Source organism: Aphis gossypii, chromosome 2 (genome assembly GCF_020184175.1).
Source record: "Aphis gossypii isolate Hap1 chromosome 2, ASM2018417v2, whole genome shotgun sequence".
Lineage (NCBI taxonomy): Eukaryota > Metazoa > Arthropoda > Insecta > Hemiptera > Aphididae > Aphis > Aphis gossypii.
Window position 1 is genome coordinate 74,384,278 of NC_065531.1, and position 23,534 is coordinate 74,407,811.

General features: G+C 31.6%; 1 protein-coding gene across 1 annotated transcript in view; it reads left to right on the forward strand.

The window, feature by feature from the left end:
* The first annotated feature begins 2,890 nt into the window (after positions 1–2,890).
* Positions 2,891–23,534, forward strand: part of LOC114121141 (uncharacterized) — a 66,489-nt gene continuing 45,845 nt past the window's right edge. Inside the window, exons 1-2 of the mRNA XM_050199068.1 lie at positions 2,891–3,384; positions 20,910–20,979. Of these exons, the coding sequence (XP_050055025.1) occupies positions 20,932–20,979 (48 nt within the window). The 5' untranslated portion in view covers positions 2,891–3,384; positions 20,910–20,931. The remainder of the gene's footprint in view (positions 3,385–20,909; positions 20,980–23,534) is intronic.

Consider the following 23,534-nt stretch of genomic DNA (forward strand, 5'->3'; position numbering starts at 1 on the left):
AAAATTGAAAAGTAAAAAAAAAAAATGGAAGTATACCCTTAACAATACACATCGACTACGTTGACTCATACTTCATAGTGTATACAGCAAGGTGATGAATTTTTTTCTCACGTGTTAAAATAATATAATATAGCATTTATACTAAACTGTAATAGCACTTATCTACATTTTCATCATTTTTCAGGAGAACGTTTAAACTATTTAAATTTTACATTACTCATATGATACGTGATATCACTCATTTTAGTTTTGGAAGGAAAGTAATAATTTTTTGGTTATCGTGTATATGAACAAAAGAAAGCACAAGAAGATTAATATACATAATAACGTATTTACATAATGTAACCTTAATTTGTCCCAAAATGTAGATAGGTACTCTAACGGTTTACCTAACGATATATTATGGACTACCAGCCTATATGAGTGTAATATGGTCAACGTGCGATTGCAAGTCCTAACCGCGAGTCCGCAATAAGCGACGACTACTGCGATGATTATAGTACAAATCGAGCACACTATACATATGCTACACGACTATATATATTATATATATACATATATATATATATATATATATATATATAGTGAATAACACGTTGTTTTCGAGCATCTCATAAACTTTTGACGACGTACGGTGTGTGTTCTTTACCGGACGACCGCGACGGCGGCATAAAATAACATTATTATGTTTGTCCATAAAAATCGTTACGGCTGTCGTCGTCGGCGACCGTATATACATATAATATATACAAATGATATACATATAGGCACACATAAACATACCTACCTGCAGCCCGACTACCTACCGCCGAACTGACGATTTCTATATACGTCCGCCACCACCGCCGAAACCGGGAAGCTGGCCACACATGCGATACGAGTCGGTCGTGTTATAATATGTATATATTATAAATATATATAAAATATATATTGTACCTATACATATATTGTATGTAGCGAGACGATACTGAGTGCGCGAGATGGGCACGCTGTAGGTACGCACGCAAGCATACTTCCGGCGACCGGAACCAGCGAATAACGACAATCGTGCACCGCGCGCGATTTATATATTACATCGCATTATATTTTGTGCGACTAAATATTATATTGATTGATGAACTGATATGCGGGGTTGATAAAATAGAAAATAATTTTAATTCTCGCGTACTTGACGGTTTAATTCGAGGGAGAAGGGTACCTACACACTTCTCGGTGACGTGTGGAAATTAAGAGGATGTATCCGTACGTTGAATCCGTCTTATTATTATACAAACGTTTATAACTGTAACATTTATATAGATGTATGTACCATGTATATCTACCTACATCGGTAAACGCAGGTTCAGCCGGAACCGTTACGTAGTTTTATTAGCTGTTAATTAATTAAGCAAAACTAAACAACGAGTTAATTAATCTTTTATCAAATATATTCGGGAGTAAGAACATTAAGAACTAATAATTATCCGTGACTCGTGTACCCGAGTAAAATTGTTTGATATTTTATTCTTTTAAGCAAGTTATAACTTCAAAATATTTTTAAATTCTTTATTGTAGGTAATTATAATAATTATACGTACTATTTTACTACTAAGTATAATATTTAAGAATTGTGAACCATCAGTTTTACAGACAGACATTGCCAACTAATAACAGATTGTAAAAATAAAAAATATATTTTTAATTTAAATATAGGTTGTTACTTGTTTCACTTCAAATTAAAGTATAAAAAAACTGACCAGGGACCATATCAATTATAGCACGTATAATACATTATTATTACTTTTGAATTTAATTATTATATTATTACATTAAAAATTCAAACTATAAGTATCTATGAACTATGATAATATTAAAATATGAACCTAAACTTATACCTACTTTATGTACTATACTATACTTATATGTATATTGTATATAAAGCTGATGTTTGGGGAGAGGTGCTTTTTGAGTGTTTGTAGCAGTAATATTTTTTTCTTTCTTTTTATACTGAAGGCAATAATGTAAGAAAGGTATAGCACAGAATTATATTAAATATTTAATTTTTATGTACAACATATAGGCGTACAGGTACTTTTTCTACGTCTCTGCAGCAGACGGATACTACCCATTTCGTGTTGACTGCGATGAATAACCTCCCGACAATATAAAATATTAATAAAAGAATAAAAATAAAAAATAAAATAAAAAATAAAATAATAACGATTTTTGACGAGGAGCGAGATAAACGGTGCTGACAACGGCCAGTTCGATTTCGTCGATTTTTTTTTTTTTGTTGCTTAACATTAGCCCTCATCAATATAATATTACGTACCTATATAATATTAATGCCGAATAATATAACGAGTGAAAATCATTGCCAAGTCTATCCTCTGAAAACAATTTCATATAATTATTATAACATATTAATTTATATTATACCTTTCCGCTCGCGTCTCGCCCGCGCTGTCGCCGCCACCGCGCGCGCGCGCGAGTATACGGACGGCGGAGCGCGTATCGCGTTATCGCGTAAAGTGTCGACGACGGTCATCGCGAGATGAAGATGCGAACTTGTGGCGGGCATGAGAGAGCGGTTCGTGTGTGCGCGCGTATAGTGTTGGTGTGCGTATGTGTGTCGGGCCCGAGATACCGCGGCGGCGGTTGTGTCTCGCAGGCGCCTTTACAACACGCCGCGGCTTGGGAGGTAGCCCGCGCACCAGTCCGTGTGACCACCGCGAAGAAACCGGTTTAATCCCGGGCGGCCGCCGATACATCCGTATAGAGTGGTCCTCCGCGCGCGCAGTCATCGTGCACGTTCGTCCCGCCGCCGCCGCCGCCGTCGCTTATAATATTATTATTATATAGACGCATGACCGCCGTCGCCGCCGCCGCCGCCGCCACCGCCGCGCTCTCTCTCGCACCGTACCCGGTGCCGCCGGAGTCGCACTTCGCAGTCAGTACTCAGTACGCCGTCAACCGCACCGAACGTCGCAACCCGCGGTCGACTGTCATCACGCACCGGTGTAGTTTTATTCGTCGTCGTCGCCACCGTGCTTTTTTGTTGTAGCTTTTATTTTCGTTCCCCGCCGCACACACCCCCGATCGATAATGCCGTACGCCGTTACCGCGATCGTTTCGACGATGTCGTCCGGATAGAGGTGTGATCGGCCCTCTTTTAGACTCTTCCGACGAAACGATACTATTGCAATATAATTGCACTATTGTACCTCATCAACACGCCTACTGTTTACTTCCCGATCCGCTGTAAATCCATCGCCGCCGCGTGTGCGTTCGTGTAAATGTTTGTGAATCGTCGGCAGAACCAGCTCGGTAGCGCAGTCGTGACCGCCGTCGTCGGACGTACCTGCAGGAGGCCCAGAACGATCCCGCCGGGATACTCATTCTAAGGTAAATGCCGAACGATCACAATAATACTCGTAATTAGATAATATAATGTAGAGGATAAAAATACGTCCTGACTGCCCTAAGAATCGTCACGATGACTTTCCGCGTCGACGATGGCGGGATTATGACGCGTCGTAATACTCGACTCGTAAAAGTGCCGATTACCGACACCGTTATACCCGTGTACATAAAAAGCACTCAATCAGAGTGTCCGACGACACTCGGATTGAGACAATATATTATTGCGGGTGTGAATTTTCCGTCCCTTCTCTCAAACGTCCACAAAGGTATGATTCTTTCAATTTTTATTCTTTGAATAATTTGTCGAAAACACATATAGGTAGACAGTAGGCACACTGTAGAGTCCTCTATATATTTATATAATCCACAATATGCCTACAATAATCGGGGCAGTTCTTCTGTAATATAACCCGAAACCTAACCTATATAATTCGTCAACTTCCGAGATCTGATATTATTCTCGATTAAAAAGTGTTTAAGACCGGAGGCTTGGTCCAAAACGGATTATAAAAATTGGCGCGTATTTCTTTACTGTGAAATTCACCGCTGCAGGAGACGCGTGCAAGACATTCTACTGCTGAAAACTATCGCTCGCCGTGATCGCCGATCGAATATGATTTTTTTTTTCTATCGTGTCTACCTAAGTAATGGATTACCGCACCGCAGCTTCCGTATCTACCATGTGTACGTGATAATGTGATATGATATTATACCCTCAGGGATAATCAACACTTAAGTTCTTGCGGGCAGTATATCATGACTGTTTGCTTTTTTTCTTGCACATCCGTCAATTATGCCTTAATAGTAAACTATTTCGTTAAGTAATTTGACATTTTCGCCACCGTTTTCTCGGACGCGCATATACGTGGTATTTCCAACTACGCAGGCGTTTCTAAATGTCATATCACTCGCGAAGTTTAGTTCATGTTTCATTTTTATATATACATATATATATATATATATATATATTATGGATTACTTTAACATTATTTTCCGACCAATATCTGGTGATATTATAATGTCAATGTATAATATAACCACTCTAAAATCGAATTTCATTTATTTGTTTATTTTTATACTTGTTACGATCACTATCTATGTGATCTGTGTCTAATTTACAGTTTAATAAATTTTTTTTTTTTTTTTTAATTACGATTATTACCGACGAGGTGTATAGACTGTAGGCACTGTCTTACACTCTTATGTTAATTTCATCTCCGTTTAGATTTTTTAAACGCTGCTGTTATTAGGTTTTAACGTAATTAAATATTTAGGTACTGTCATTATATCGGTAAATGTTTTTATCTACTTAAAATAATAAGATTTTGATTAAATTCGTGACGGTTTTAAACAATTACATTAATCGAATGATGTACCTAAATTATAATATACATTCATGTAAAATATAATATCATATAACTGGTTCATAGTTATTTAAAAAAAAATTCATTAATTATAGGTTTATGCTCTTTTACACTAAACTATGATAATCCCAAAATAATTTGAAATTTGAATACATATTGTGTTTAACTATTGGTATGGCTTATGAAAGTTATTTTAATGGTTTAAATTTTCGATCGCAAACGAACTATAGGTATAATAAATATGTTCGTACTTCGTTCGGTATTCTGAGTTAAAAAGGAATTTCAAGAATGTAAATTTGTTCAACGATTACCTAAAGGTATATTATATAATATAATATGACTCAATATTAGTGGCTTGATGAACAACGTTAGCCTAATGCAATTACTCGGTCTTAGAAATTCATCTTGAATTTAAAAATTAAAGTTTTTGTTGAAGGTATAATTAATTATCATGATTATTCTTTAAATTATTGATAACTATTATATCCAGTTATAGTTTTAAACAACATATTATGTTATAGGGGGTAGTGGGTGGGTCATCGTTTAAATACTTTGTTTAGGATTTGAAATATACTTTGCACGCTACTGTTTACTATGAATTAATATATATACAATAATATATAATATGTATGTATAATCTTAAAGTTTTATTAAAATGATGTATATAGAACAATCGATATTATACAAAACATATTTATTAAACCTTAGCTATGTGTAGAACCTATATGCGATGTTATATAGTAGTTAATGCATTATATCGATTTATGTGCTAGGTCATCTTTTCCTTATACATAATATCTCAATTGTCTATGAGTACAAAAATTTTTTAACACTCTCTTAACAATGCATCCGCCGTGAGATAATATCGAAACAACGCTGAATCGCGGACACTATTTATATACTATATTCTTGCCGGACGATATAGAACCTCAAACTCCAGTGTCTAAAAAGCAAGTTTAAAATAATAAAAATAACAGCTACGGAGCTGACTGTTTACATTTTACTCATTCGTAATTTGGTGGAACATAAGTATAATAAATAATAATGTATAATATGCATGCATATTCGTAGGTACTATTTTAAATATATCCACATCGTGTGACATGTAATATTATGGACATTTTGTCTCATCTCGTGTTAAATATCAAAGTAATTGTGAGTATAAGTCATATTGAAGTGAGTTCAGGCCATTTAAGGAACTTGAATAATTTTGATTAGGACAAGAAGTTGTTGTAATCGTTCGTATGTAGACATTATTATTTGACGGCGTATTATCAATGAATATATTATAAATTCGAATTTGAATACATGTATAGTTATGATTGTGTAGGTTTATGTATACACATACATCACTAATAGTAATTAATAGGTTATATCTATTCTTGGTTCGGTTGAACGTATTGTTTATATTATAATTATAATAATTGTGTCGTTTTGGTTTAACGGTTGGTATAATTATATGGTCCGCAAGTACAGCGGCGGTGGCCAACCCCAAATTTTTTTCGTTAACCACGGCGGGCGCTGCCGAATGGAAATAATAATCACAATAAGCGCACGCTAATTTGCGAATATGTTAAGTACTTGAACACGTGAGTTTGTAATGTTTTCAAAAAACATGAACAATATTATCATATTTCTTTCCCTCCATAGTCCATACTCGTTAGTAATATAGGTACCTATATAATAAGTATAAATGTATAGTGCCGCCGCTGCCATTCCGGTTTGGTTTTAAATAAAGTCATTAAAAACAATAAAGCCATTATTTATACAAAAAAAAAAAAACCAGTTTACCCAGACCCGGTAGTTCGCAACCCCTCAATTGTTCGATACCTGTCTTCTTGTTACAGTCTATATTATTACATACACCTAGAAAACAATAATTAAGTGGTATACCTACTGGTAGGTATACTCTTCATTTTTCACCAAATGGTGTTTTGAAGCGTTAATTTTTAAATATCCATGCGATTCATTTGTAAATTTAAAATTTTTAAAATTTTTCACACTTGTTTGTTATCACTAGGGCTGGGATGTTAATGCCCTAAAAATTTCAAAAAATGCAAAAATGACTGAAAAATCTAAAAATGCATTTATATTTATTATGGCTTAATAAAAAAATTTAAAAAAAATGTATAATTAATTTTTTGTTATTTTACGTTGTTACTTGTTTTGTTTTGTTGTATTTCTGTTTTCTTAATCATTCATTTTAATCATTCATTATAAAATAATAAAATAGTTTAATATTTTAACTTGTTTTTGCTAGTACATGTATTAGCCAATAGGACGTATATAACGGCGATAATTTAAGTGGAAAGTCCTAGCTGTGATAAAATTGTTATCGACGATAATCGATTGTCGTGCTATATAAGTTATAAATCGTTCCGACACCCGTCGATAGTTTGCCGAAAATATCTTGTTAATCGCAACAATTTTCGTTCATTTTATGAACAAGTTGTGAAAAATGCTCTGAAAACTAAGAAAATGCCCTATAAATGCATTTAAGGTTAACTTTGACAAAAAATGCAAAATAAAAATTAGGTACTTTAAATTAATTAGCATCACCCAAAACACATTTTATATTTACGGAGCAACGTCTTGAAACACAAGAAAAAAAGATGCATTTACATCAAAATCTCAGCCCTAGTTATTAGTTATTACTGTGTATGGTACATTTCAATTGTTTTATTAATTATAGATTTTGGGTTGTTGAAATATATCATTTAACAAATTACTTGTATAATTAATATACGTACTTTATTCATACAAAAAGTATTGTTGCAATTGTGTAATTCTGGATTTTACGATGAGCTACGAAAAAAAAATACATACAAGTATACAATTCTTAATATTACTACTGCAATGATATTAAAAAATTTTAATGAATTTCTTTCTATAGATATTTCACTGCAGTTTACATTCTCTTCGATATTTTCATAGTGTAAAGAATTTTACACATATTATACATTTATAATTTTTTGAATTCTTAATTCATTTCCACTGAGTTTTATTAATCGCATATTATACAACCATTGTTCTTAGTTACGTCATTCTCTTGTTTTCATTTGGATTGACACGAGAATAATTAAATTTATAATTTGTGCATTTCCTTATTAAACTTGGAAAGTTTCTTGACGTGTTGTGGTTGTGAGGTGTCAAACGCCGTATTCTATACTAAGGTATAGTGTTCGTTACAGCATCACTTCTGAATTTAAATTAATTATATATATATATTTCAGTAGATATACCTACTTCATTAACAAATATAATAGTATATATAATTATATATAGGTATATCTTGGTCATACACCATTCGGTGATTCTGGTAATACATTTAAGTATGGTTATTTGTTGAACATACTATAGCTATTTATATGTGTATGCACATTGTACAATCTATATACATTATAATAATGGTATTGTAAAAAAGTGCTAATATATTCTTGAACATTTTCACGTCGTCATTTCGCCATTTCGGTGCGTGTTTGGCGAGTTAAGCTCCAATATAATCGTCTTATATTATATTTTATACCTTGGTATACTCGTCTGGAAATCCTGTTTTTGTCATTTAACACGTCGGACATTAAAAACCAATAAAGGAGCCGAATAAATCTGGTTTTAGCACGTAGATAAATACTATATATTATAAATTTTAATAGGTATATTCTTATACACATACACACACATAATATTTTGTATTAGCTGTAATACGGTTATTTTAGAGAGACGTCTACTATGCCGAGCGGGTAACTAATAATCATATGCCAATATTGCCAATTTAAAACAATGTATATTACGACATAAAATGTATTTGCCTTGATCCAAAAATAGAGCTTGAATTCAACATATTCTAGGTTTTAGTGTTAAATCTCATCCCTATTAAAAAATGCATAATATAAAATAACAAAAATAGAAATAAAAATTAATTGACACCAAATCATATAAAATATGTTATATCATTTATATCTTATGTATGGCCTGAACAATGACGCATTCGCATCTTTAGTCTTCGAAAATTCTACAGGCTATAATAGGTACGACATATCACATATGTGCACGATGGAGAATAGAGATAAACTTAACGGATAATTCGCGCCAATATTAAAACAAATTGTGGTAAAAATCGAATCGTTTTGACGACATTATCATCGCAACGGGTGGTTTTCAATGTACTTACTTTTTAAAATGTCAGAATTCTATACGTGACCGTATACCAGCCATTATTGTGATGTATATGGTGTACTATAATATTATATGGACGCAGACACGCAGTAGTCATAAATGTTGCACAGTCGGCGTGCATGTAGCTTACACACAGAGGTTTTGTGTGGAATAATACGTGGATCGGATATTTCGTAATTTGCCATGTGTCCGACCCATGCGGTGGTCGGGTACGTTATTGTAATGTAAGAACGCCGAGCTCGAATTCGAAAAATGATTTTTCTGCGTGAATCGAACAAAAACGCGTAGTTGGTGCCTACCAGAAAAAAAAATGAAACGAAACGATTGTCGGTTAAACGCTTTACAATGGTAATCGCCGCAGTGGGCTGGTCGTGTACGACGTATGTATAGGTAAAACGTTTGAACTGTTGAAGGGAAAATCTCTTTTTTTATTGTAATAGAATTGTAACTATTATATATATATATAAAAAAAAAATGTTCGTAGGTACGTATATAATATAATGTATAACATAGCCACTCATTAATCTAACAATGATGTTTCTGATCAATTGTCGACAATTCAATGGGGTGGTTTTCATAGTTAACACATGTACTATAAATTCTTTTGAATTCATATATATATAAATATATATATTATTTTAAATAACAAAATAAAAATTATTGGAACAGTAATTTACAAAAACTGCACGTGTTCAACAGGGCGGATAGTTTTTGGCTGTCGAAAATGTGAATTATTGTATTATATTTTATACATTTTCTCTTTAAGCCCCTATTGGTGCTGCTAACGAATATTAGATATAAGTATTTATCAGAGTTAATCGTTTTTTGAGTACAATAACAATATTATATATTTAAACGGTAAATACAATTTTTTAAATATCATTCAGTTCATCTGACAAATTAACAACGGGTTTTTATTATCTTGATATAATAGGTACTACATTGTTTTGATTATTTTAGTTTAACATATTTGTTGTATGATGAAATAATTGTAATTTTGAATGTTGGCTTGATCACATAAATGTATTTTTTTCGATAGTTATCATAATAATAGAGTGGTACACAGAATGAAAATGTATGTTAGCTATATCTTACTATACTTTGCAGATATTTTAAATTGCACCATTCCAGTTCAGTGTTCACTTTATATTATAACGGTTCTTGGGTAATGTCCGTCATTTCTGTAATATTAAATGTATAAAAATTTATAGTATAGACGTATTGTGTATAATGTACCTATATACTTAGTATACATACATTGATATATTAAAATATTATATATATTATATATTTACAAAACAATATTGTATAGCATTGTATACAATTTTTGATTTTGATCACAACAGTCAACAGTATATACATAAAAGTCAAAAATTCTTTTACGTTTCATATAATTGAATTATTTCAAATGTGAAATTTAATTTAATTCTTAGGTACTATTATTATATAATGATCGACATCATATTTTACATGCATGATAATATGATAAAAATAAAACATCTTGAGTGCGATGTTGGTAGCAATAGATCATATTTTAGTCGTCTCATTATTACGAATATTTCTCTATTAACAATTAATTCAACATTTGAAGCCTTATATACCTACTTATATGGTGAAATTAAATACGTGGTTATTAAAATGACTTTTTTTTATCAATTGGATGCCACAGCGTTGCTAAAAATATGATACTGAAATAAAATAATTTTTTTTCGAATGAGAGCTAACCTAATGAGAGAGTTAGGCGATCGAATTTCCCGTGATTTACATACTATAAGTGTAATCCATACCATGTAGAGTGTAGACGTGTAGTTTGTTAGGTACGACATAGTTTTACAGTCGAATGACCAATATTCACAATAGACATGCTTAGAAATATTGTGATGTACACATGAATGTTTGCACTGATAAAAATAATATTTGCATAACGTGTATTTTATCGTCAAATAATCTACTTTATTCGTTCCACATCCCGAGTTTTCTATAATAAATAATCGCAACTATATATTTGGATGCTGAGATTTATTACGCTTTTCATTAAATCCGTACGGGTTAAGTATACATAAATTATTATTTTTATTGGTAATTTACTGTACGAACGAAATAGGAATTAAAACAAAATGTACCTATGTAACATTATATATTTTGTAACATCACGATGAATGTTAAATATTAATCAACACGCGTCAGATGCGAGAGCGATTTCTCTTTATAACTTAACGTCATCATGTGCGTATATGTGATGTGTATATTATGTATATACACTTTAATACTTTATTGTATGTATAATACATACATGCACATAAAACGAGTGGTTAATTTAACACGTGTAGTACCTATCGTTTTCCAATGGAAACTGCTCTATAGATTTCACACGTAAATTATTGTTCGAAATTTTAATATTATATAGGTAGGTATGTCGCGTGCAGTTGTGTGCATTAGATTCCCTAGGCCTAGTTAGGTTGAATATTTAAACCAGTTAACAGTTACATACCCTAAGATTGCATTTAAAGCTTCCTATAGGCTATAACGATAAACTGTTTGTATAATATTATAATAGGCATAACATATCTATATCAACCAAGTAAATTATAATTTTCTGTTTACGCTTTAGCAGAGTTCTTTGGAATTATGTTTAGAATATATTTTACAGGGCACATATATTTATAAATGTGTTGAAAAGCTTAAAGATTATAAGAAACATTCAATATTATATTATAGTTATTGACTGTATAAGTAAATACAAGATTCAAATATTTTTTTTCATTATAAATTCACTGTAAACATACGAAATTACGAATTCATCGTTAATCTGTGTGCATGTTAATATGCAAATGGTTTTTTTGTTTTAATGCTATAATATTAATACAATTAAAAAAAATAATCTATTATTGAAAAAATAAAACTAAAAAGTTGTTGTTTTAAAATCATCTGATTTTGATTTGAATTACAAATGCTAAATTTAATGGCAGCGACAACATGCTCGCCCTAGTTGGAACCATTGTTATTTTAATTTAATCCCGCATGGGTTTAAAATAACATTTGAACAAAGCGAGGTTTGAAAAAATACTTAAATCGAGATTTGTTAGAAAAAAAATGTTAAAATGCATTAGCTTTTACGTTTAATTTATTATAATATATATTATACAGTATACACCCTCGCGAAACACTAAAAAATCATTACATTAATAAATTGAAACGAAACAAGTCGTAAAAATCGATCGATAATATAATAACAACTAACTAACAAATTATTTCTGCTATATTTTGTATGAATATTAATTATTATATAAACTTCATACTATAGTCCATAATAGGACATATGATATAGGTACATCCTTAACATTTAAACATTACTAATCCGGAATTTGACAGTGTATTGTAGGCGATACAACCAATAACCAGAGGTGGTATTAAGAAATTTCGCAAGCGGTTAGAACTCGTTCGAAATAAAAAAAACTACAACCGATTTGATAAATTTCATCAATTTTAGACCCAAAATTTTATGTGACTTTTCTATAGTTATGATTTTAATAGTATCCAACTAGCAAACACGATAATTATAATATTATTATAATTAACAACTAGTGGATAATACCTTATTGCTTTGTAAATATTAAATAATATTCTTTGAACAATTTGTACTTGGGTACCTATTACGAGTATACGATCTTAAATCACAATCATAATATCATACCTTATAATTCATATTTTATAATTAATAAATAAATAATACGATTATATATTGTGTACAGTATAAAAATCATAAAATTGTGTATAGACGTATAGTAAATAGTAAAATAGATAATCGATAATTTAGCATAAATTATCCTACTTTTTGTACATAGGTTAATAAATACAAATATATTTCAATTAATTATTGATAAAAATCTATTAGACTCAGTATGTATGGAGTTTTCCGTGCATCTGTGTGTGATGGATACACTTGAGCAATAATCAATGATTTAAACTTCCTTTGGTGTTCATAATAATATGAGAATACCAATAACTACAGATCGGCTGTACAACAAACCAAATAATCCAAGTATATTAGTTACACTTGCGCATTCCAGTTAAGTACATTATACACCGAATTCCAATGTATCGCCGACTTTGACGATGAAATTTGGTATATCTGGTATAGACTATAACTATATTGGTGTATATAGGTAGACAATTTCCATGTAATACATGTAGTAAAAGTCCTCATTGGTTTTTCCAAACCTATCTACTCGTATCGTAATATTTAAATAATATAATCAATTCCAATTAGCGAAGTAGAGACATATTATTATGATTGTATTCGACTATTTAATTCTATTTACAAGTAATTCCAGTAAATAATATCGGTAACTATTTGTATCTTATCTTAACGCATCATAAGACGCGTAATTTTATTTTTAGAAAACGAGTTCATCGAACTATAAGTGATTATGTGTAGGTATAAGATTTTATTTTTTTCATGAAAATTATATAAACATTTTTGTTTTGGTTTAAGACTTTAAGTAAAGTACCTAAGTAAAATAAGTAAATATGGTAACATTATATTAGGCTATGCCATTTAAATACTTTGTTAAACTTTCAGTGTTCTCATAATAATGGATAATCAACAGAATATTTTATTGATTTTTTATTCAATCCCTTTTTAGTTTTCTCAAATTCAGGAATATTTAAAAAGGTTTTCTCAGTAGCTTAATAGTAGATTATAAAAGTATTTACTTTAAAAACAATGATGAATTTATTGTAATAATAATAATAATAATATACCTATATATTATATTATATTATGAAACATGACCAAATTAAAATGTTTAAGGGCAGACCAGTAGTAGGGCCATGGCTCTATTTGGCTCGCCACTGCATCTAGAACATACTACAGTTGAACTTTCATGTCCACACGATTCTGTTCGTGACCAATTTTTTAATACTTATGTGAGTCTTTATAAACACGTAGTAATCTTAGTGAAGATACCCATATACTATGGTATATTTGTGGCGAGTGCATGACCACGACTTTTTTGTTGGTCATCAATGATCCATTTTTTGATAACCGTCGTCGTCGATGAGTTGATAATCTATATATTATATTATAAATGTTATACAGTTTGTCAGTTCAAGTCAGGAATTCAATCTAAGTAATTAGTTTTAAGATCTTCTTTAATAGTATATTAGGTATACTCGAGTGCGATAAGATTTTGGCGAAATAAGTCTTATACGAGCTTCCATCTCATCACTTATGCCTCTACTACACTTATTTAGAATTATTTGGATTTTGAGCTTATTGATATAATTTAAATCTTAAGTAGAGTTGAAATTCATATCAAATATTTATATGAGTCGAATGTTTGATCAGGATCATTTAAAAACATATATATTTAATTTTCCTAGTATATGTATTGAAAATGTCACAAACAACAAGTAAGTAGCTCTTTCTGCAGTAGCTACTCGATAGTTTTTTGCTCTGATTCTGTTATAAACTTACTGTTATACTTAGTGAGGTTTTTGAAAAGTAATATTTTCGAGTCTACATCGGTTAATAAATCTCCGAGTTGTATACGATAACTACGGACGATATACGATTTCTGCGGTTTATACCTATTATTATTACAGCCGGTGATTGAACTCGCGACGCGTAAACCCTCTTTGCGTGTACGTAACAATAACGATAACGCGTGAAATGTCATATGTGATATTATTATATTTTATAGTCATACGCAACATATATCATTTTTTTTATACATTTATAATGTGCCATTTACAGCCAACATGTAGGCGTACGAAATATTGTAAGACGAATGAAATGTGCTGGTCAGCCTCAATCTCGTCGCATATTTTTAAAATATCGCAATACACCTATATAATAGCTATACCAACTATCGAAGTTACTTGTAGGTATAGGTATAATATAAATATTGGCTTTTCGCGTTGTTGTATAGGTATATTTAAAACGTGTAGGAAAAAAACGCGACGGCGGTGGAAAAAAAGAGAGAAACGCGCGTGGGGAAGCTGAGTAAAAAAAGTCGTTCCGTGGGGGCATTGTGATGAAAGCCGTTTGTTTGGTAAAGAACAGGCTACCGTCGGGTGAAAAAAAAAATAAGAAAAAGCAAAACAAAACAAAACTGGCGCGATGACACTCGACGGCGGCAGCGGCGGCGGCGTCATGATTTAAGACTCGGCAGCGCCGCTGCGCAAGTGCGTATAGCGTTAATATTTATAATACGCGTTCGAACGTCACACAAAGGGCGATTGTGCGTGTGTGTATAAGTCTCCATGTGTATTACAATAATATATAATATACGCTGGTACGTGCGGAGAAAAACACGGGAGACGATTAAAATCTTTCTCCCGGTTTGTTTTATATTATATCTACTAATATTATTGGCTCTCGTAACCCGGTATAGCGGCGGCAGCATCATCAGCATATATAGCACCCTGCCAACACACACACACATAATATACACACATGCGATGGTATCGCAGTCGGCTACAAACGCGTATAAATATAATAATATATAATATTTTTTTAATACGCGCACACTGCACGGGGGCGAGAGCGTACCTACCTATATAGAAAAGATTCCTCTCCGGTACATATATATAATGATAATAATAATAATAATAATAATAATAATACTGTTAAAGTGTCTCGTATATGCAGGGAAACTCGTTGCCTGGTTGAATTATTATAGGTTCGCGGGCAGGTAAGTAGGTAGGTATATACTCGAACGCTGTGAAAATGAGTTTAAGCAAACGATGACGACGACGACGACGCACTAATGACTTCATGCCTGTACATAACCATCGCCACCGTCGTTACAGTATGCGGTAAAGCGGTATATACCCGGTAGTTTAAACCTACGACAATGATAAGTTAAGACCAGTACACTTTTTCGATTGTTGTTTATTTTATTTTATTTTTTATACGTTAACAAAATGAACAAAACTATTATCCAAAGTTTTTTTTCTCGCTAAACGGATATTTTTTCTCGTTGTTCGCCATTGTACAGAGGTACCTCTTACCTATCGTGCGAAGTTGTGTGGTAATGACAACGGGATTTGTACAAACTGTTATTTCTTTACTAATTTAATTGTTTCAAAATGCAATGAATAGCTGCAGAAAATTATCGCGTGCACAGTTACTTACAAAAATAACTAATAACCCACACGTAACCACTAACTACGCATATCGATGTTCGAGTACATAATGTAATAATAAGGACGTTATGAAATATGATGAAGATTTTACGTTGACACAAAATTAATTACATTACAAAGTTAAATTATAACACGAAACCACGAAGGCAAGTTTTTTTAATGGCTTTAGTAGTTTTAGACTGGCATTATTAATGTCACGTCGGGCTAAGTATCAAAACATATAAAATTAAGTTTTGTTATTATTTAAGGAAAGATTTATCGTTTCAGATTGAAAAGATAAAAAACTCATCCGAAAATTAAACAGAAACTATTTATTTTACATTCTATATCGGTCTTATTATTTATAATAATCTGTATGGAATTCTGCATTATTTGACCTCGGGGCTGTGTATAACTGAGATTAAAATATAAATATATATTATGTTAGTGTGAAATAGTAGTTGCTTATTTTAAACCGACGTTTGTTTAAATTTATAACTCTGATTGTCATACACGGGCTACACATATCTTACGAGTTACGATACATAGATTCATTGTAGGTACGTACTATGTAAATATAGGTATGTTTAAAATAATATTTAAGCAATTTATTTTATTTCTTCATGGGCGTGTGTTGTGAACTCGTGCGAATTCACCTATAACTTAACCTATAACTATCGCACCTATTACACAATCCAACCAACCATCGTGTAGTTCGTAAAATATAAGCTACCTACCTATCTATTATAATATGCGATTGAAACGGCGCGATAATAATAAACATTTTCATATATCTATTATATTATCCACAAATCATATCATATTAATCAATTACCCAAAGTATTGTATAAGAATCATTTGTGTAAGAATATGCAATTGTGATGAGAAATATTAAATTATACGATTAAAATCAATGGATATGGAAAGATAGCGTGCATAATATAATCCGCTGTGTTGCACCGGGTCTTCGGTCTGACGACATTGGTGGACGTTGACGTGTATAATAATCCTCACAGTTTTTGTCACACGAAATTTGAAACACCCTTTACGACCGCCACGGGAATATACGAACGAGCGGGAAATCGTCGTCACTATACATAATAATATGTAGGTATATAGTATAATATACAGAATACAGATGTTATATTATGTATCGTATAAATAGGTACCAGGAGTGTCGTAATATAAGTATATTATATTTCTAGTTTGGCTACTGCACATTATATTATATTGTAATAAGGATTAATAAGGGACACTGTCGACGAAATATACTTTTAATAACTTAATATTACACTTATCTCTTTAATAATATTACCTATACATAGAATACGTATATTTAACTTGATTTAATGCGTTTTAAAAAAAGTACCAGAAATATAATATCATGTCGTCATCAATAACTTTGTCTATTGTCTTAACAAATATCTACATAATGGTTGTCGGTTGATATGTAATAATAAATTAATAAATAATAATAATATTACACAATAACATAACATCTGTAATATCTGTAACGACTTTATATTTATTATTTTGCAGTCTATATTGTAACAAGAACACAGTAATAATCACATGGGCGTAGGTAGGGAATATTTTCGGAGGGGGTTCTGGTTTTGGTTTTGGTTTGGATAATATACATTAAGTTTAATTCACAATATTTATTTTAAAATTGTTTTATCTTTAATTTCAGGGGTTGTTTGAATATCCAAAACCCCCCTTACCTTCGCCAATGAATAATTGAGTATTTTGGTAAAATAATAGACTGTACTGTAAGACGCACATCGTCGTCGTGAAACAATAATTTATTATATACTTATTTCTTAGCACTATCAATCAAAAGATTAATATTTAATTTAATGATTTAGCATATTCGTATATTCGATGTAGTAAAATCGAATTAAAAGAGTACATATAAGGTATAACAACCATAAAGGAGTGCAAGCAGTTGCCAGTTTATTACAGTGCTTAAAGGAACTCATAAATATAATGACGAGCGAGCATAGAGATCAACGGAAAGTCTTCCTGCTTTCTTCAACGTACTGCTCTCTCTCTCTCTCTTTCTCCCTCACACACATATATATATATACACACACATTGCCGTAATCGCAATTTTTATTATTTTAAAAAATTACTATTAGATGTTTTCAAAAATGTATTAAAATTAGTCCCATCTGATCTTAAATTGAAATTTTTAATTTTTTTGATTAAAGCCATTACAAATGAGTTTAGAGTAATAAATATAATTCTTTATCATATTATTATGCAAAAATACCTGATATAAAATAATCGACTACCGAAATTGTTTTTATAATAATTTTTTCCGGAAAGTGATGCGTCACTCATACACTTGCCACTTACACCCCTTCCCAAACCACGCGTCTTTGGGTACACCCCATCTAAGGGAGTAAGACGTCAGCTGTGCACGATGTCGCACTATATATATTATACGACATATAATATACATACAACATATATATAGTGAGATGTATTTTATCCGTTACCTACCTACGCATATTGTTCATGTCGAGTAGACGTCGCACGCGACCGTTTTCTTTTTATTTCCGTTTCCTGCCCGCTGTACATAATACATATATACGTAAAGTATATATATGGTGCGACGCGAGCGAACGGATCTAGCTGCGTGATTTATGTGAATTTGCTCGGATTTCCCAGTATTTTCTTCTGTATAAATCGAGATAGAGAATGAGGAGGAAAGAGCATTAGACTTCGTGTATTATGCGATTCGTTACCCGCCGTCTTACGGTCGCGTGCGTTCTGTTGTCGACGTGCCTCGCAGCTGTGGTAATTGCGCTACGTCGGCCGAAATATCAGAGCTTCTTTGCGGTTTTCTTAGAGCAGCCTAAATGTGTCTACGGTTAGTAAGCAGTACAGTATACGAACCGATTATTTTGTTTACGGCGTTATAATATATTATATAGGAAATGGCTGAAAGTGACTTGCACAAGTCGAAAAGCTTTATTTTTCCAAGAAGAACAAGCACAGCGATGTTTCGCAGTATGCCAGTATATTTTATTACGCGGAATACTGTTTATTATACGGCCAGGATAATTCCCTGTGGCCTAGTGCAGCATATTGAGGTAACTTTAAATCGACAAATATTTATTGCCGTGATAGCTTACAATATTATAGGACAGTACTATACACAGTCCAAATTACAGACTCTGTAGTAAAGTAGATTCGGTTATAAAAATTTTAAACGCTATGCAAACTATTTTTATTTTAGATAAAGATGAGTGGTGCGATGAATATATTAGTTTTACAATGATATGTTGTTTTTTGTGTTTGAAGGTAACTTTTTTATCAGAAAAAATTGTTTCGATATTTTATAATGCTATCTTCTGATAGTAAATTGGATTTGGATTTATCCAGGGGAAATCAATACTAAAAAAATGTCTAATTTACTTTTCGAAATAATCGAGAAAAATAAAAACACAAAGACTACAGGAAGCAAAGTATAGTTGTAGTAGTAGTAGCAGTAATACTAGATTTATTTGTTTTGTATTCCTACTTATTGAGTTTATAATACAATATAACAATATAGGTATATATATATACATTATACACGAGGCAATCAATAAATTACTGTAATGGTAATAGGTAGTAAAGTATTTACGCCAACATATACTATATAACTTACTATATTCGCATATTATCGTTTCATGACGAGATTTTTAGACGATGTCGATGAAATCGAGGAAAATACGGCGATTAGCCCGAGACGGATTAACACGGTGGCACGCGTGCGACGTAAATAAAATAAGCGCTCGCGCTCGCGGTTGTCACGAGTGAAACCGATGTACGACGCGGAGAGAAAAATATCTCATTTTCTTATCCGCGGGGTTCCAATTCATTACACAGTACATACACACATATACAGTATACGTGCGTGTGTTCTCGTTATTATTGTTGTGTTACAACAACCTTCGGACCGGTTGATATCTTGATTGCCGCGTAAATTTATTTTCTTTGTACACGGGTACGTATATTATATGCGCGCTCGTTCGTCATTTTAATTCTCGCGCGGGCCCGGCGAAAGGACTCGATATGTCATAAAGTATACTCACAATAATATTATGTAAACACGAAAATGCACAACACATACATTTTAAAGACATATTTACATAAGGAGGGGCAAGACCGTTACTTCAGGGGAGTCCATGGGTCCGGACCCCACCATTTTTTTTTTCAGTTACGGCCATGGGGAAAAGTTACTTTTTTGGTTTCAGAGTTTCTGTCCCAATGGCATATAAATATATAATACATACGTTTTGAAAAAATGATTATTATACCTAATACAATTATTAATAATATGATAGAATATGTACTATCAATTATTGCTTGATTAAAATTGTAAAAAAACATTTCGTACAACATTTGTTTGTGAAATAATAACTGTGTTTGACACTCTAAGAATTTGTATTGAATTATATAACTTTTATGGATTTGAAGTAAACTTATAAATAATCCAAATTTGAAATTTTAAGTTAACTGTTATTTTTTAAGTATCTACTCGTTCAGCATTCTAAATACACTCAACTGACACACATGGGTTATAGGTACTTATAATATTAGTAAACTAGCTAATTAGTATACCACCAATTTGCTAAAGCAAACACTGTACATTTCAGGGCTCTGGTCATCTCATCTACTACGGTGTTGTTTATACTTTATACATATAATCGTTATATTATACACACTGCACGATGAATTTTTCTATATAAGAGTATAGACTATAGACATTATACTTTTCTGACATATTGTACGCTATTGTTTTTCATTTTTTCTCATACTCACGATTTCTTTTTTCTTTTTTAGGCTCTGGGATCGAAATCGTCTGATGCTTCTGCCAACAAATGTTTTAGCCGATGAAAATTATGTAACCGAGGTAAGTTGACTATATATTTAAATATTTTGATTATGTTACGAAAATATGATATAGGTACACATACTCGTGGGTTTACCTTATATAGAGTAATTTCAAAATCTTGTGCTGTCGAAGTATCAATGCGTTACATATTATACGAGAAATAATTTTAATTAGCGTGAGTCATAAATGTATTATACATTTGTAATCGATAATTATCATTAAATATGTCTGTTGTCGTTTATAAAACGCATAGAGTAAAAGACGTACAACATATCATTGATTTTAAAATCAATGACAATATTAAACTGAGCTGCGGAAAGGACGTCGCAATTAAGGCATGTTTGTACTCGGTATGCCGCTGGTTTTAAATTCTAGGAATAGACGTTAAGACAAATACAAATCCGCACTGTGTCCATAATGGTCATTCGTGATGAATATTAAATGAGCTGTCTATTGGCGGTTTCCAATGACATTATTAGTTTATAAACGTCCTTGGATCTTGACGAAGGTTGAACAAATACACGCGGGAGAAACGTCGGGAGCAATTTCAAACGTTTGCCCTGTGCAAGACATCGTTCAATGTTTTAATTAGAAATTATTTTTTGACAGTTGATTTAAATTAAACAGCTGGGACAGTGCCAATATTTAGTAGGTTAAATGCGACACTAATAGGGGCGTGGTTGTACTTTTTCATATATCCATATGCATGCTCCCCAAACCCCAACATGAAGGTACAATGCACATAATATTGTAATATTATGTTTAGTTGCGTGATAGATATATAATGAAGTTATGCTCGTGTATCGGCACCAGGTGAAAACAATATAATATAAATATATACTAAAACGGCATTTTTTTCCGTTACGTAATAAAAATAATAATAATAATGCAAGAATATAATATAATAATATGTATTTAATAGTTGTACCATGTGTATTATTCTTATGTGCGCCGTTGCGCACGCAATATCTAAAAAATATTACTTGTCGTTTTCTACAGTCACCTGGGTTCAGGTAGTTGAATTTATAATTCGGATAAATTTGCCTTCTTCTGCTGCAGCTACATCGACAACATCACGATCATGTTTTTTTAATAGTCGTCACTGGAGTATATAACATTATATATATTATTATGTGCTTACCGCCGTTACCGAAGAATCATTAATCATGTAATAATATCTTCGTTCTATTGAGTGAGTTTAACCTGCAGTAGTATGACACTACAATCGCTCAAAATAGGGATTAATCAAATACCTAACCTTATATGTGCATTATATATAATACTATGGGCTATAGTATAGTGATACGTGGCGGGGGATTATTTTGAGACAACGGCCTGTAAATACTGTCAATTGTCATGGCTAATCTCTTTACAATACTGATTCACTTAGGATAGTTAAATTAAAACAGTCAGAAACCCACCCATCCACCCACCAATCAAAGAATGTCTGCATGTCCAGAAATCTTTTCAGAATAATCGTTGACATACTTTTTTTTTTTTGTAATTATTTATATTTCTATTTCTCATAGATGTATACTACAAAGGTACATTTAACAATTTTTCAGTTTTTTTTTTTTATACAACGTAATAGGTATATCTCAAAATTAACTTGGCAAAAAAGTAATTGGAAAGATATTGTATTTTCCAGTAAGGGATGTTTCTAATAAATATTTTATTAATTAAAATAATATACAAATATGTAATAAAAATATATTCTATTCACGTAGGTTATATTTATCGACGGTATCCTAATGGAAATTTTTCTTGAATACTTCGTATATTGTACTTATTTTGTAGTAGTAAAACCTTGATTTTGATTTTTCGAACTCATTCATTCGATATCTGTTGAAAGGACCAGAACCATAGGGGACATGACCCCGGTCCGAAGTGTTAATTCATGGTTAAAAATATTATATTTGTTTTTTCAAATTTATATCCTAAGGTTTTAATATTTTAACCATATACGTTATGTATATTTAATAAATATTATTTATATATTGTTAACGTTAATGATAACAAAAAAATAGTCTATTGTAATTCATATATACTTGGTTACTTGTATATGATGGCCAACCATACAATGATAAGTGTCACTAGGATGATTGGCACAAAAAAAAAAAAAAATAACTAATAAAAAAACCTTTACCATTATAATAATTACATTGTTATCGTATAGTAGAACTAGTAGAAGAATAGGATAATCTACGGAGAGTTTGTTTTTCGTTATATTATTATATTATGCAGACGTCGGACAAGTGTGCCTAAAGAAATTCTAGACGGGTGTATTATTTTTCTCTCATTATAATAATTACTAAAACACTGTAGGTATACATATTATATACAAATCAAATTGTCTTCAACAATTTTTAATTTTCAAATACATATTTAGTTCAACTTATAATTAGATATTTTCTTTGAATACACCATTTAAGACGGTAACTTTAAATCCAAGCATCGATCGACGTATAATATAATATATTTATTACGTATATAAATAATATTATATTAAATTACGTATATTTTTAATGCTGTTAAAAAAAGAGCGAGATGGTTTTAAATATCTTCTAAAATTC